Here is an 18413-nt window from a genome sequence, read left to right on the forward strand (position 1 = left end):
AGACATGTTTGAAAAAGTCCTAAAATGGACCTAGATCTCCTAGAACACTTGTGCACAAAAACTTTTGAAAATCATTCTCACCAAAATGCCCCATTTGAGGCTTTAAAATTTATTTTTAATATCAAAAATTACAATAGATTATTTTTACAAAAAGAACCAATGCATCTATTTGACAGATCTGGAACAGTTATTGTGTGCTGCTGAGGTTTCCACTAAAGACACAAGAAAAGCGTGTCCTGCTTTCTCCCAGGTCTGGTTGTGGCAGCTAAGATTGAATGGGGGAATACAGGAATTACAAAAACATGGAGGAAGGGAGATAATTTTTACAAATCAGAAATAACCTTGTGGGGCTTCCCTGGTGGCGCAGTGGTTGAAAATCTGCCTACCAATGCAGGGGACACGGGTTCGAGCCCTGGTCTGGGAAGATCCCACATGCCACGGAGCAACTGGGCCCGTGAGCCACAATTACTGAGCCTGCGCGTCTGGAGCCCTGTGCTCCGCAACAAGAGAGGCTGCGATAGTGAGAGGCCCGTGCACCGCAATGAAGAGTGGCCCCGCTTGCCACAACTAGAGAAAGCCCTCGCACAGAAACGAAGACCCAACACAGCCATAAATTAATTAATTAATTAATTTAAAAAAAAAAAACAAAAAACAAAACAGAAGAGCCTTGGCTGGCTAGCTCTTATCTCTTAAAAAAAAAAAAAAAAAAAAAAAGGAAAGAACCTTGTAACCAGCAAGGAGCCTGTTTTATTCCAAAAAGGACTAAAAAATCTGAGTTTACATGACAAGTGTTAGAGAATCATTTCCCATATACTCTTTCCTTCTGGTTGGTTCCACTTTAAAACCTTAGTTTAAAACCATTTAAATTAAGAGCAAGCCAGTAGGAGATTTCAAAAAAACACAAAAAAACAAAAAACAAGATCTTCATCTCATATCAGCCTTGAGTTCTATCACTGAGAATCTGTATCCCCTTAGCACTCTGGATCCCCAGGGAGCACATGAGCCCAGGGATCAGGAATAATCACAATCAATTCACATCAATGAAAACTTTCTACATTTCAGGTCCTGTGCTGTACAGGATATAAAAAGACAAGAAAAATCCAATCACAGTTATGATCTAGCTGCACAAACACGTCCTTTACCAATGTTCAAGACTGAATTAACAAATGGCTCCATGGTGAGGGTTCCCCTTTCTCCCTGCTGCTCTACAGATATTCCTACTAAACTGTGTACTTGACTAAAGAAGATCATCTTCCCAGATATAGGTGAACTATTTTCAGACACACAGCTATGAACTCCTGATGGGAATGCCAAAAGTACTAAAAAGACACAGTTCCTGCCCTCAAAAAATTTACAATATAAAAAGATTCAAAGAAGTATACATATAAACTACAGCACAAGGCATAATATGGGAAATTAAATAAAGCGATCATAATTAAAAGATGCAGACGAGAGAGGGCACACTCAAAGGGTAGGAAGGAAAGTAAAAGGAATCAGGAAACTTCTCTTTTAAAATAAGCACCGAGAGTGAGTGAAACGTTTTTGGAGGAACAGACAAGTAAACAAGAGCGTGTGCTGAAATAAGTAGCCTGCTCAGAAAGGAGAGCATGATGGAAAATAAGGGTTAAAAAGATTAATTGGTGCTATCTTAAATAAGAGGGCCTAGAAGGCCGGGATGAAGACTTCATGCTTCATTTAGGAGGCAAGGGAGCCATAAAATGCAAAGGAGAGACACAATGAATATATTTTAGAAGGGTCAATTTGGCAGCAGTTTGTATTAGATAGATCTATACTTCCCATTTTCATGTATCTCATTATAGAGAAGTGGGGAAATAAAGAAAACAAAATGAAACAAAGCATGTATGGTAGAAAAGCCCCACAGTTGATTCTATTATACCCTTATTGGGGTAGGAGTGGTATGTGAAAATACAAGGCTATGAAGTATGGGGAAAAAAGTCTGCCAAATAGTAATGTGGGTTCAGCTGAGCTTGGAGAGAGTGAATCTGCAGAAGATTTAATAAATCCAGTTTTGGTATTTTCTCCATCAGCACTTCCCAATCCAAAATCCATAGTACAATGGTGAAACTGTTAGCAGAAGTAGAAAACAAAGCAGGACACAAAGTAGGCCCTCATACCTGACTGGGAATGAAAGGGTATCTTGGAGAAAGGCGATGGCAGTGAATACCCCGCTAAAAGTGGAGAGACTAGAGAAATATTATGAGCAGGACTTACTGAAAAATTAAATATAAGAAATGAGGGGAAGAGAAATCAATAATGACTCCCAATTTTTTGGCTTGAGCATCAACTGGGTTGATGCTAGAGTCATTTATTTATTAAGATGGAAAAATAAGAGAAGGAACAGATGGAAGGAAGAGCAAAGTTAGAGAGGGAATCAAGCATTCTAATTTCACATGTTTTAGATGTCTGTGATACATCTTAATGGAGTTGTCAAATAAGCTACCATGAATATGAGTTTGGAGAGCAAAGTAGAAAGTTCTGAGCAGTAGCTATAAATTTGAGCCTTGACATCACACGGATTGTATTTAAAGTTAGAGGAATGCATGAACTTGCCTTGGGAGAAAATGCAGATCAAAAAAAATAAGAGTCTAGGGCTTCCCTGGTGGCGCAGTGGTTGCGCGTCCGCCTGCCGATGCAGGGGAGCCGGGTTCGCGCCCCGGTCTGGGAAGATTCCACATGCCGCAGAGCGGCTGGGCCCGTGAGCCATGGCCGCTGGGCCTGCGCGTCCGGAGCCTGTGCTCCGCAACGGGAGAGGCCACAGCAGAGGGAGGCCCGCATACCACAAAAAAAAAAAAAAAAAAAAATAAGAGTCTAGCCTTTGGGAACTACAATACTTACAAGTCAGGTGGAGAATGAACCACTAAGGAAACTGAGAAGGAAGAGCCAGTAATGTAGAAAAAATGGTGTTTCAAGAAAGGAAAACTGAATACTTGTAAGAGGTTAAGATGATAGTGAAATACCATGTAGCCAATAAAATTACATACAAAGTCTATACTGGCACAGAAAACTGGTTATGGCCATAGAGCAAAGAGAATGGACTCTGGAGTCCTCTGCCTAAGTTCAAATCTCAGTTCAACCACTTAGCAGCTGTGTGAACTCTCGCAAGTCATTTCTCTTATCTACCTGAATTTCCCCATCTGTAAAATGGGAATAACAGTAGTTATACCATCTAGAAAGACTGTTGTAAAGACTGGTTACTATATACCAATTGCTTAGCAGCCTGCCTGGCATGTTGTAACTGTTATACAAGTGTGTGTTACTATTTACTGTTGCATAAAAAAACACAGGTTGTAAAACCATGTACATAATATGGTCCCTTAATACACATATATTACACATATCTTTAGAAACAGAAAAGTTGGAAAGCTATACATCAAAGTAATAAAAGTAGTTATCTCTCAGTAGTGGGACCGCAGGTGATTTTAAAAAGTATAATGTTGGCTTATTTTATTATTCTACTATGAACATATTTGATGTATAAATAAAATAATTTTTAATTTCAAGGGAGAAAAATTAGCATTGATGCAATTTTTATAACTCAATACGGAAAGGTTTCAACTTTCCTAGAATGAAAATAATTAGAATAAAATATAAATATCCACTGAAAATAATTTGACACTAGTTTTGCAACAGTCCCCCAATATTTCTAATCATCAAAGCACTAAAAGATTACCAACAGGCTGGTTACCTTTATGTTTGAAAATGGGAATCGAGAGAAGACATGATAGAGATTTTCATATTTTACCTAATTCTAAGTAATTTAGACCTTTGAGAATGAGAATACATTCATATATTAATCTGTGGAGCTTTAAATAAAACCACCAAGAAAAAATTTAATGTCACATTTTCTTAAGGAGAATGAGCAGACAATATCGCAAAACCAATTAAAGGTTTCCAAACTCCAAAATAATAAGATATAACTTCAAAATAAAAATATTTCCACTGTTACCATGAAAACTTGTTTTGATACATCTCCCCCGAGTAAAGAATCATATATAAGCAATTCCTAACATATATGCATTACATTTAAGAAGATTAATTTATAACTCTACTTTTAGAACCTAGACCACAACTTCTTTCTGAAACTATAACAGTTTCAAAACAAAAGCTCCATGGATGTAAAGGTGCCTTGTCTGAGTAGTTTACCTGATACTTACATGCTTATAATGATACTTGACATTTAATAAACATTTGCTAATCAACTAACCAAAGGAATATCTGAAGAACAATGTATATTCTACTAATAGAGAGGAAGACTGTATTTTTACCTTAAGAAGACATTTGCAAGGCTAGAATTTATAACTTTCTTTTTCAAAGAAAAGAGAATTAGTGTCCAAGAAAAGTTAATGAACATAAACAAAAAAAGTAAGCACGCATACCATGGTCAAAAGGTTATCTCACTGAAAAGTTCATCCCAACATACATACATACATACATACATACATACTGTAGTGGGGTGAATCATGTGTCCCCCTCACCCACAATTCACATTTTGAAGCCCTAACCTCTAGAACCTCAGAATGTGACTGTATTTGGAGACAGGGCCTTTAAATACATGATTACGTTAAAAAGAGGCAGTTAGGGATGGTGCTAATCCAACCTGACTGGAGTCCTTATGAGAAGAGGTGATGAAGGACATACAGAGCGACACACCAGGGATGTGCATGCACAGAGGAAAGACCACGTGAGGACACAGTGAGAAGGTGGCCACCTGCAAGCCATGGAGAGAGACCTTGGAAGAAACTAAACATGCTAATAACACCTTGATCTTGAACTTCTAGCCTTCAGAACTGTAAGGAAATAAATTTCTGTTGTTTAAGCACAGTCTGTGGTATTTTGCTATGGCAGCCCTAGCAAATTAACGTACATAAATATATATGAAAGTAAGAACGTCTTGTTCTGATTATTTATTCAAAATTAAAACTTATTTAACGCCATAAATCCACAGAAACTGACAATAGTGACAACAGCTAATATTTACTTGATATCTACAATGTGCCACATCCATGATAAGTACCACATATGTATAACATAATTTAGTCCTCACAAAACCTCTTATAAAAGTTCTATTATTAGTGCCACTCCAAGATAAAGAAATGAAACCTTTGATGACAGGAAATCTGCATACCACAGAACAGAAACAAAAGTAGATGGTTTTGACTGTTTTTCCACAGTACCAGAGTACTTTATGCAAAAATATCTATTAAAAGTTGAACATTATTACCTTAACTATAAAAACATGTTTTGTTAAGCCAATATGTGAAATTAGTAAATGAGTCTTTAAAAGGACCTTAACTGCTTTTCCAGCAGGCTCCAATTTTAGCCTACAATTTATTACCTATTCACTATGTGTCAGATACTATTCTAGATATTTTCCATATATTAGCTCATTTCACATTCATAGCAACCTATGAATAATGAACTATTATTATCTTCATTTTACAAATGAGGACACTAAGTCACAAAGAAGTTAGGTAGTTGAGAGGTCTAGCTCCAGAGTACATGCTCTTTTTTTTTTTAAAGCCAGTTTTACATTTATTTATAAATTCATTTCAAAATCCTTGATTCACCTTTTTTTTTTTTTTTGGCCACACCTCGCAGCATGTGGGATGTTAGTTCCCCGACCAGGGATGGAACCTGCACCCCTGCAGTGGAGGCGCAGAGTCTTAATCACTGGACCACCACGGAAGTCACCAGAGTACATGCTCTTAATAAATATACTATACTGACTCATATTATGTTCCATCAAAATGAGATGTGATAAAATATTCCAAAAGAGTAGAATCCAAAAACAAGAGGGATATTAGATAAAACCATCCATTGTCGTGGACCTTTCATGATGTAAAAACATAAATGTATATCTCCTCTGTAGATGGGGGGAAAAAAAGACAAAAGACAACAAGCTGAACAAATTTTGCCCTCCTGGGATTATAGAACTTTTTAATCCATGAGAAATGCCTTTTCTGATGAGGAAATCTACACCCATATAAATTAAATGACTTGTCACTTTCCTGACTCATGACATTTTCACATGTTTTCCCTCTGTATTTTAACTCCCACTCCATCCCCACTTCTTCATGTGGCCAACTCATTTAACTTAACTCGAATGTCACTTTCTCACAGCAAGACCTTTCCTAACTGCCCAGTCTGAATAAGGCGCATTCCTCCATTATTCTCTCTCATAGCATCGAGATCTTTTCCTTCATAGCATTTATTGTAATCTGAAAAAACTTTACTTGTTTAAAGTAAAATTTTTCATCTCCTCCACAAAACTACCACTTTCAGCAAGATAGAGGCTATGTTACTGTATCTTTAGAGGCTAGCACAGCTCCTGGAACATAACAGATCCTGATTAACTATTTCATTGATGGATACAGATAAATGTGCTGTTTTATGTCTGACAATTAATTGCTAACATTTACTAAACACTTACTATTGAATATATTCCAGGAACTGTTCCAAATGCTTTATATATAGTCACATTTAATTCTTCCAGTAATCTCATGAGGTATAAACACTATTGTTATCTTCATTAACAGATAAGAAACTAAGCACAGAGAGATTAAGTAACTTGTCTTAAGCCACAGCTAGACAGCGAGAAACAGTCTGAATTCAACCGTAGGTAGTCTGGACTCTAGCTCTTATACTGTGGTATAAGTTGCTGTGACATCCCAAAGTTACTTTTACAATGAGAATTTTCTTCGTGGAAATTGATTGGTAGGTCCTCTGTGACAACATATTTTTACTTGACCAGAAAAAGTATTTCACAAGGGAAGACACATTTGCACCTACTACTGTTAACACTTTCTTCAGATGACTAGAAAAAATAATCATAAAGATGTGCCAAATATGGAACATTCCCTACGTATCTGCCTAACTTATCTTCCACATACGAATCAACTTCAAAAGGCTATGGGAGAAGCACCTGGGCTTTCCCTTTTCAATCTCATTCTTCTTTTTAAGAGTCCCTGCCTAAGGTAACAACCAAGAACTAAAGCCAAAACAAACATGTACAAGCTCTCAGGTCAGGTCATCGAATTAGTGGAACGTTAAAATATTTTTCATTTTTAAAAACATATGACTTTGTTTCTGCATATCTTGTGGCCAAAATGAAATACGGGATGGAAATTAACAACAAAAATAAAAGCCTCTGTTTCTATGTTTTCCTTTCCTTTAACATATTGAACTTTAATGATCAAATTAATCTAACACAGAACAATGACTACCCTGACACAAAAACATGACAAGTCAAGGTCTGTCATATTTCCCTCCAAAAATACAACTTCAAATTCTAGTGTTTATTCCCTAACCACAATAAAGTAAGTATAAAGAAACAATGTGCCTGTTTCAAATACATGTATTGTATGTGAAACATGCACACAATAGTATGACTCCTATATCCAGTACTAAATAATAATAATGGTTAACACTCAGAGAACACTACAACCAGGCTTATTTTGTTAATTCATTTAGTTTCCTATAACGACCCCCATAACATAGTTGTTATTATCTGTATTCTACAGGTTAGAACTCAGAGAGATTGAGAAATCTACCTGAACTCACCATGATCTTTTGAGTTTGACCATGGCAGAGCTAGGATTCAACTACTTTATAATTTCCCTATCTTACAGAAACTGTCATATCAACTGTCATGTAATCTAATCTCCCACCCTACCCACTAGAGCATTCTACCAGCTGAAGCTTCAGCACTTTCACTAAGAACAAAAATAAAACAAAAACAAAACCTCATTACTTTCGAAGGCAGCCCATTCTTCAAATCTACTCCCAATCAACGTCTCAATTCCTTCAACCATACCTCAGATGGCATTATTTCAAGTCCGTGAGCATTATTCATCCCTTTTAAAACAGGGCAACAGGGCATCTAGAGTGGATTAAATATGCCAGGTATGGCCCAGTCATCTCAAATTAGAGAAAACCTATCTCTATTATCTTAGAAATTTATTACAGCAGTCCAAACTTTACTATTTTGGGTAGCCACATCACCAATGACTTTTGCCTGGTTTACATTCAGGAAAATTGTTCTTTAATTCATAATCACTGTTAAGCAATCTATTCCTTGAGTTCTTCACACCCAAGTACAGGTCATTATCCTGGTTAAATTTCACTTCTTCTATTTGGCTAATGACCTCACCATTTGATGATTTCTGGGTTTTGGCTCATCTTCATACTTCAGTTTTAACTCATTTGCAAAGTTATTCAACATGCCACCACTGCCTCCATATAAGTCATTAATAAAATGTTTAATAGGAGAGGAAAGAACCCTAAAACCTGACCTTGGGGATCTCAGTCCAAGGAACCATTCATGCCTTCATCGGGCTCCTTAGAATACAGCTATTAACGTAGTTATAAAGCTCCCTATCCACCTGCTTATTCATTGACACTTCTCTGTATCATCCTCAAGTATGTCAGACTTTTTCAAATATCTTATGGATATATACTACACCTATTGCACTATCCTGATCTACAAGTTCAATAAACCTATCAAAGAAAGAAGGAATGAAAGAGAAAAAGACAAAAGGTTAGTCTGTCATGACTTGTTCCTAGAGAAACCCATGCTGGCACATAGTCAGTTTTTCTTGGTGCTACATCAAGAAGAGTAAAGCACTATTAAGTTAAAAACAGAATTTGACTCCATAGTTTAACCCTAAGAAGAAAAAAAAGGAAGAAGAGTTTCATATTCGGGTGATGAAAATAGGAATATTACATTATAGTTCTTCATATAATACTATAAATAAAATATTTGAAATATTTGCAAACATTTAGAAGTATTTCCAGTGCTACCACTTTGGTCTACAAAGGTGAATTTTATATTTACTTTCAGTTATTAAAATGCCTTTGTTGGGTTTCTCATATATCTAAATAAATCTCAGTTAATTAAGCAGAGATGTTATTAATCTGAACATACTAAATAAAAACACAGTAGTTCTGGAAGAATATTAACTGCCAGGCAGATCATGAGTGAAGCCAAGTTGGCCTTATTCTAAATCCCAGTGTTTCAGAGCTGGAAAAGACCTGGGATTTAGAGCACAATTATCTCTTTTTATAGATGAAGATACTGAGGCTCTCAGAGATGGAATGACTTGACCAAGCTCATAAAACTAATTTTCTGGCATGGCTGGACACAGAAATTAGATTTACTCAAGGGCCACTGATAATGTTTCACAAAACCATGTCATTAAAAGAAATAATAAAAAGAACAAAACAAATTCTTTCGTACCAACTGGACTTCACCAAAAGCACCTCTTCCAATAACTTTTACAACATCATAGTCTTCTGCCTTCATCTGTAGACCTCTGATCTTTTTCACAATTTTCTCATCTACAGTAAAAAGATCACCATAATGTCAATCACCATATTTATAAGCAACCTTTTAAAATAATCACCATATTTGTAAACAAATTTTTATTTCAAAAAACTGGGCTTAGTTTCCAGCTAACTCTGTCAATTTTTAAATGTTGCTATTTAAAACTCTAAGACACATACACTTTACATCAAAGGACAAAACTCTCTGGTTTAACACATATAAACACATTAATGACTACCCAAAAGTAGCAGTTAAACTATTCTGTTTCTGACTCTGTTGCTTGGCAAGTTATATGACAGCTGAAACTGTGACGATCCAGGCAATCCTGGAGTACACTCTGAATCACTGCAGAAAGCTGCTATGCATGTACGCAAGGCTAATCTCAATCACGAATATTGGTAGCTTACTTCTTTGAAAAACAGTAATCACATATTGTAGATTTGATAACTATAGATAAGATTTTTTAATTAGGAAAACAGCCTAGTCTCTGATTAATTCCAAATTAAAGAGCATACTGTGTTCACATAAAGTGTATATAATTATTTTGAGAATTTCTTATTCTCAGAATTCAACTTCATTTACAACTTCATTGCAACATCAATACTGGCATATATTAAAAGTTACTACGTTTATGGCAATAACTGTTATCACATTATCTTTCATTAACTAGACTGAAATGTCTACATTTATACAAACATAAAGCTCATTAAGTCTTCTGGATAATGTAAAGCTAAGTCTTAGAGTTGTTAACATTAAATGAAAACTTCCCTTGGAACTGCCATAAATGACCTGTCCTGAAATTCTAAGCAATCTTAATTTAATCAAAGCCTTGAACTTTACCTACTTCACATACTTTAATTGATTTGGCAATTCTGCTTTGAAATAAAGAATATTAGTATTTAAATAAATCAAATGGCAAACTTAAAAAAATTTAAATTTAATAAGTTAAAAGTCTGTGGACAGTAATAATATTAATTAAACATAAATCTCATCAAAAGTAGAGTCATATGATCAAGTATGAAGTTTACACATACTTACATCTATTTAAGAAATTATCTATATTTTTGTTTTTCCTCAAAGCAGGGAAATCCAAATCAAGGACCAAGGAATTTAAGCCATCCTGTTTAACAAAAAAATAAAAAGAGAAAAAAGAAAGTTGTTACAATTTTCAAGCATTCAAGAGAAAAAGCCTTTAAATTTTATTGTTTTGTTCTCACAGAGTAAATGTTAATCCACTTTGATATGAAATTGCCCCCAGTGGCACCATATCCAATAGCTTTAAATAGTTTCCTAACTTCTGCCAGAGAATATTAGGGTTGACCCTATCATGTTTTCCATTGCACTTTTAGCCAAGAGAAAAATGTCATTTTAAAATATGCATCCACTATTATTTTTGCTAGGCAGATGTCTTTTCTCTCTTCCAATGTCCAGTAAAATTTTACCAAGCTTTTGACTTTAAGAAATACACCCTGGGCTTCCCTGGTGGCGCAGTGGTTGCGCGTCCGCCTGCCGATGCAGGGGAACCGGGTTCGCGCCCCGGTCTGGGAGGATCCCACGTGCCGCGGAGCGGCTGGGCCTGTGAGCCACGGCCGCTGAGCCTGCGCGTCCGGAGCCTGTGCTCCGCAGCGGGAGAGGCCACAACAGAGGGAGGCCCGCATACCACAAAAAAAAAAAAAAAAAAAAAAGAAATACACCCAGACTAGTTCCCATTCAACAAGCATTAATTTTGTGCCTAGTGTATACAAAGAATAGAAAATCTAAAAATAAGTGAGACACTAACTATCCTTACCCTCAGGAAATTCAGGCTCAAAACTAAACTTCCCCTAAAAACATAAAAACAGGATGATGCACTGTTCAGGTTTCTATTTTCTTCTGTACGTTTTCTGTATTTTCCAGACTTTCTACAACAAGCATGCATTAAATTTATAATCAAAATATGAAAAAGTACATACATATATCTTGGTGGGAGTGATAAAAACTAGTAAGAAACATGGGCTTCCCTGGTGGCGCAGTGGTTGAGAGTCCGCCTGCCGATGCAGGGCACGCGGGTTCGTGCCCCGGTCCGGGAAGATCCCACATGCCACGGAGCGGCTGGGCCCGTGAGCCACGGCCGCTGAGCCTGCGCGTCCGGAGCCTGTGCTCCGCAACCGGAGAGGCCACAACAGTGAGAGGCCCGCGTACCGCAAAAAAAAAAAAAAAAAACTAGTAAGGAAAAAACCAAGTCTCAAATTACTTAATGGATATGCTTGTGAAGAAAACAGTATTTTTTAAACACTAGTGCATATATTGTTTCATCCCCAAGTAACTGAGGAGGGCAGAAGGAGATATTCTCATTTAAAAAATAAACAAACTAAAGTTCAGAGTGATAACTGACTTTGGCATGCCCAAGGTCTTGCTATTAGAAAATGATGTAGCTAAATACTACCTAAATCTTAGAGGTTCAATATACTTAACTCATCTCCCTCATCTCAACCACCAGTGGAAGCTTGGAAGGGGAAAGAAGGAAGCTGGAGGATTGCAGAAAACAAAACAGTACTGAAGAGAACTTTTGAGGATCTGGGTAGGGAGAAAATGTGGGGAAAATTACATGCAAAACTTAGAAAGGTAACTTGAGTTTTTAATTTACTAATTCTAGAAGAACTGAAAGTTATCACAGAGAAATGGAGTTACACAAAGATTAAATAAACAGGAAAAAATCTGGAAACAGTTTATAAATATTTTCCCATAATATACCCCACTAGCGTAGAGTCAGAGAGCTTTTTCAGCAGTTGGAACACTTGAACAGTTGCTCAACTCAACAATAATACTATTTTGTTTTTTTTAAACCATTTCTTAAAGATCACATACTATTTCATTTGTGCATTAAGTTTTTTTGGTAATTTTTATTTTTGAATAATACTAATACCTTAATTTGCTAATAATTTACATCAGAAGATAATGTAGGGTTAATACATATTTATATATTTACATTTATACTTGAGGTTCTATGTTTATAAATTTTTACATTTGAAACTTATTCTATTTAGTACCACTTTTTAAGAAACAAATTCTGAATTTTTAAAAGATACTAGTATTTTCAGTACACAAAATTGATACTGAGTTACAGTTGCTGGATTACCTCAAGACTTGAATGAAAGCCTATGTCTATGACCATCCTCGTTAAGCAGTTTCATATAAACCTTTGGAAGTAAGATTTTTTTTTTCAGTGTCTTGTGATTTCAACTGTGATTCTTTTCATAGAAAGTGATACTAAAGCTAAGATAAAGAAACTTTTAAAAGAATAAAACTTATATGAAAGAAAAGCTTACAACCAAAACTTCAAAGCAATGAAGAAAATTAACACTATCTGTCCCTTTCCCTACTTTCAAATGCACAGAGATGACAGGAGAACATTTAAAAGTCAAAGCCCCACTAAAAGGAAAAAAACACCACCACCACAAAATATTCAAGAATGAGAAAAAAATGCTAAGCAATGTAGGAGCTAAAGTAGGAGCTAAAGTCACAAAGATCTACTGGATTTCAGGGCAGAAAGCAGTAAGACCAATAATTGAGAATTAAAAGAACCTAAATGTGGTAATGGGCGAAGACCAGACTGATTACTGGGAAGCTGGTTACGGTAGCTGGAGTGAAAATCCCAGCTCCTAAAAAAGACACTAAAAAAAAATCTTATTGCCCAAGTTTCATATGAAACTGCATAAAGAGGTAGATCAGACACAGCTTTCAAGTAAATCTTAAGCTAGGCCCCCAGAGCTTGCCCAGTTACCAGATCTCCCGCATCTCTAATATCACTGGCTTAAAATATGTGAATCAGCTGTAATACTGGAACTGACTTGGGTTGTCTGTATGTGAAAAGTTAGCCCCAAAGGACAGCAGAGAGAAAAGTGATTTATCCTACTCTCTGAATAAACAGGTACAAGCCAACACCCAAGTTTTCCCATTACAATCATCACGGTGGAAAAAAGTATGTATAGAATGGCCTATTTTCCTAACTTTTCCTGAACACAGAGCCTTTTATACTTTAGTTGCCAAGAAGGAATGAAGTATTGGACTCGATTTTACTCTCACTATAAACTGCTTCTAAATATCTAATTGTTTTTAAATCTCCAAATAAAATGCATCCACCGAGGGAAAAAAAGAAAAAGAAAAAAAAAGGAAGGAGGTTGGAAAGACTTCACCAACCTGGAATGTCTAAAGTGATAAGCAAAATGATGGAGACATCCTTCTAGGAATTTCAATTGTTAAATGCAGCAAATTACCTTTTAGCTGAAACTTTCATAATGTTATGAGTTGTGAGTATATGGGTGGTATTTAAAGCCATAAAACTGGATAAGATCACTAAAGGAGTGAGTGTAGACAAATAAAAAAGGACCAAGGACTGAGTCCTGGGATATACCACTTAAAAGACTGTGGAGTACAGGAGACTGAGAAGCAAGCAGTAAAGGAGGGAGAAAATCAAGACTGCTGTGGTATCTTGGAAGCCAGGTGAAGCATGTAGCAAAGAGGGAGAGAGTGATGCACAAAATCAATATGACTGGTAAGTCAAGTAAATCAAGACTGAGACATTAGACACTTTGAGGTCATCAGTGACTTCTATAAAAGCTATTTAGATCATAAATTTGTTATTTCCAAACCACCATTCACCACTTTCTTAGCACTTGTTTTTCTATAATTGCTGCATGTTTAAAAAACAAAACAAAAACCTCCTTTAAGATGTTACTGGGAATTCCCTGGAGGTCCAGTGGTTATTAGGACTCCGCACTTTCACTGATGAGAGCCCAGGTTCAATCCCTGGTCGGGGAACTCAGATCCCACAAGCCGCGCTGCGCGGCCAAATTAAAAAAAACAAAAGATGTTACTGTGAGTTCACATTCATAGACCCTAAATAATACCAAGCATTCAACTTGACCATAAGTTATGTGATACCTTACAGTCTATCTACCAAAAACCATAACTAAATTACACAGGTCAATACAGTATTTATTATTAATAATAGGAACTTTTCTTGACTACTTTGTACCATGTGCTGAGCACAGCTCAAGCAATCAACATTTTAATCCTCACAACAATGTAAAAACTAGGTATTATTATTATACTCACATTTGGTAGGCACAGAAACTGAAGTTTAGAGAGGTTAAAAAACCTGCCCCAGCCAATACATTTTATAAGCAACAGAATCAGAATTTTATGATACATTTATACTTTATTACTGAAATTAAAGTTAATAAAGTTATTCCTCTAACAGAATACTGAACAATATCCACATTTTAAAGTTAAGACAACAAAATAGGAAACATATTTCTGTGTATCTGCTGTACAGATAAGTGACCAGGAAGTGTCGTGTAAAGGAATTTGTAATATTTACATTTTCGCCTTCTGTTATTACAACTCCAAATACAAACACAAAAGTAAAAACAGTGGGGCCAAACAAATCCATCGCTAGCGTATAAAACACAGATTTTTAAAGCCAGCCTATATGCATGCAGAAAACCTTCTGAATCTTATGTATATGCCATATTATTTTTTATAGTAAACTTCCTATTTCACCTAGAAAAATCTAAGTAATATTAACTAATCTGCTATCATTTATCAACATCAGTTGAATAAAATACTTAATGCTTATTTTATAATATAGCTTTGTAAGTACATTAGTTTAAGATCTGTCAACCAAATTAATGACAAACTAAATTTATCCTGTCCCCTATCAAAAAAGAATATTTAAAAGGAAAAAAAGTTATCTAGGAAAATAAGAAATTAAAGAGTACTGGGTGAAAGTGTCTTGCACATATTTTGTGTGATATAAGCTAACTTCACCATAAGCTTGAGTAGCTAATTTAACAAAGCGTAAGAACTGTTTTCTTGGTTTGCTTTTAGGAATCTTTACCTATAGCTATGGTAAAATCAGCTCTTAAAGCTCTCTACAAAACAATATAGGTGGTACATTAATGCAGTAATAGGTGCCTAAGAGAGTAAAACTCATATTTAGAACAGTTAAGGGAATATTATAATAAAAACTTGCTTAAAACCTGAACTCTGAATTGTGGAGAAGAGGAACCTCTGAACAAAGAATACAGTTCCCACTGATCTTAAGCCTTTCATGCTATATATCAATACATATAGTATATATACTTTTCTCTGTGTGTGTGTGTGTTATACATCATTAAAATTGTTTTGGATGTACTGGGCAACAATCAATTAACTGACAAGATAAAAACATCACAGGGGCAAATAAACAGTAAAACATTTAAAAAGCTGTATGCCATCACTATTCTCAGGCATTTTCACATACCTTATCTAATATACTGTCTACTTCATCAGAGAGGAAGTATGAGACAAAAATTAGTTAAAAACTCCCCAAGTCTGCTAAATTTCAACGAAGGTTTTCTATTATAGAGACTTATCCTCCAAACACTTTTAAATCCTTATTTGTGTTTGAAACTGGGAGGGAAGGGGTCATGTGGAGTCATACAACCTTATATTCTGTATCCCATCTTCCCAAGTAAAGAAAAATACGTTTCTTGTAATTTTTAAAACCAATCCAGCAATTGTAAAGGAGAAGTGGAACTGCACTGCTGAGTGAATCTGAGATGGAATTAAAAGAATTTCAAACACAAAACTGTCCTTCCCTATTATTAGACTTGTCACTATTATTTGATATGTCACTACGGTTCTCACTAATATTTTTTAAAACTACCGAGATTTAACTTTCATTTTATATCCCACATAATAACAATCTGAAAATATTTCAGTATCACATCCATTATAGTCACAAACATAATATCCTCAGTTTTCCAGTCAAATATTAATCAAATCTAAACACTGAACTTCTTAAGGCACAACCAAGTACTTTACAAACCAAGTTCACAGGAAAATTAAAGGGCAAAAATATATACCCACAAATAGCACTAGGCAAGCAACATTCATTAAGCACCAACTTTGTGCCAGAGAGAGTAGAATCACTTTCTCATTTAATTCTCATAAAAACCCCCACTGGAAAAGGAATGTATCAGGAAATGGAAAAGTGTTTGGGGACAGAGCCATTGTGGGACATAACAAAAGCAAAAGTTGTAATCAGAAGTAGCTCTTTCTGCTACCCATACAACTACCACTAGGAACAGTGAAGAACATTATGGCAAAACAAAAATAGTTGTTGGTGGTTGTTTTTAAAGCACATGCTCTTTTCTCCCTCTGACTACTTACGTAGCTGTACAGACTCAATGGCCCACCTATCTATCTATCTATGGCTGCGTTGGGTCTTCATTGCTGCACGCGGGTTTTCTCTAGTTGAGGAGAGCGGGGGCTACTCTTCGTTGCGGTGCGCGGGCTTCTCATTGCAGGGGCTTCTCTTGCTGCGGAGCACGGGCTCTAGGCACACAAGCTTCAGTAGTTGTGGCACACGAGTTCAGTAGTTGTGGCTCGCGGGCTCTAGAGTGCAGGCTCAGTAGTTGTGGCACATGCGCTTAGTTGCTCCACGGCATGTGGGATCTTCCCGGACCAGGGCTCGAACGTGTGTCCCCTGCACTGGTAGGTGGATTCTTAACCACTGCACTACAAGGGTAGTCCCTGGCCCACCTACTTTTAAGGAAAAAGCAAAATATTCTTTTCAGTAGAACTACAGAAGCAAGGTGTACCTCTTCCTTACCCAGGAAGCAGTATTTCTTCTACACATCTGAGGGAATTTTTTAGTAACACTTCTAAAAATTAGAAAAAATTTTAAAACCTTTTAGATTCAATATCTGTCCCATCTCTCTTTTGTCCACTGTATGTGCACTTCCCTACAAATAAAAGAAGTGAGCAAGTTTTGGTAAGGGAATCTAATGCACTATATTTGGGTCTGTTTTACATTTTGGTAGTCTATAAATTTTTATTGGGCAGAGAAAAGGTCTCATTGCTAAAACAATTTGAAAACTAATAGTTTAGGCAAATCTAAAGTTTCTAAAGGCTGATTACCAACTATCATTTCATACACAATTCCTCTGCTTATTGATCAATTTCTGGCAATAACAGTGCTTCAAGTAGGAACAATTTCTTGTCAATCAATTTAGAGACACGTTAGTATCACTGGTTTAAAAGAAAATTACTTAAAAACACTGAACATAAAATCATCTGTAATTGGAACTCACAAATAGCCATAATTTCTCCTACACTCAAAGGGAGTAGTTAGCGAAACAAACACATATGTGAACTTTATTCTGAGAACCATCTTCTATGGCTGATAGCTCTATCTACTTCTACCCTAGGACTCAGTACCATATTTCCAAGTATCCAACAAATATCCAACGGACCTCATAAATCTCCCAAGTTGGGTAAATGTACCCAATGGGAATGTATAAGATGATCCACTGAGGTGCAAAAAGAAAATATTACAATTTTACACATTTAAGCTTAAAAAATTTTAACATAGAGGTTTTCAGCAACATCTCACTCTTGTTAGCTTTCACTGAATTGTGACATACTACAGCTTACATGTACCCAGATTTTTAAAAATTTACTAGTAGAAAGATTACCAAGCAGTTAAAAAAGCATTCCATTTTGGGGTGCAGACATATGCCAAGGCTTACCAAACTGTACAATTTCATTATGTACAATTTATTTTATGTCAATTACACCTCAATAAAGCTATTTTTAAAGTGAATGTAATGTATATAATCACAGATTTAAGATAATACCAAAATGCAATTAGTACAAACAGAAAGAAAACGGCAGTGTTAACTCTTAACCTACTCCTTATATAAGCTCTTATTGCCCAAACTATGAGGCTAAAAACAATGGCAAACTAATCACATCACCGCCCCCCAAATTAAAAATTACCTAAAGCCTATTTGAAATATGGAATTACATCCATAATCATTAATGATGTACTGCTATAATCTGAATTTCTGTAACACAAATTATCCCACATGTAACTGGAAAGTAAGGGAATAATTCAGATATTAAGTAAAATATGTGATTTTTTCCAGCTTGTTAATGTTTTTAAATGATGGGCAAGGGCTTCCCTGGTGGCGCAGTGGTTGAGAATCCGCCCGCCGATGCAGGGCACGCGGGTTCGTGCCCCGGTCCGGGAAGATCCCAC

General features: G+C 36.0%; 1 protein-coding gene across 2 annotated transcripts in view; it reads right to left on the reverse strand.

Moving 5' to 3' along the window:
* The window catches only part of ROCK2 (Rho associated coiled-coil containing protein kinase 2), a 141548-nt gene that overhangs the window by 73738 nt on the left and 49397 nt on the right, over positions 1 to 18413 (reverse strand). For both annotated transcript variants that reach the window (XM_028497012.2, XM_007127626.4), the window contains exons 2-3: positions 10382 to 10463; positions 9257 to 9357 (exon numbers count right to left, since the gene is read on the reverse strand). In XM_028497012.2, the coding sequence (XP_028352813.1) occupies positions 9257 to 9357; positions 10382 to 10463 (183 nt within the window). The remainder of the gene's footprint in view (positions 1 to 9256; positions 9358 to 10381; positions 10464 to 18413) is intronic.

This window comes from Physeter macrocephalus, chromosome 12 (genome assembly GCF_002837175.3).
Source record: "Physeter macrocephalus isolate SW-GA chromosome 12, ASM283717v5, whole genome shotgun sequence".
NCBI lineage: Eukaryota > Metazoa > Chordata > Mammalia > Artiodactyla > Physeteridae > Physeter > Physeter macrocephalus.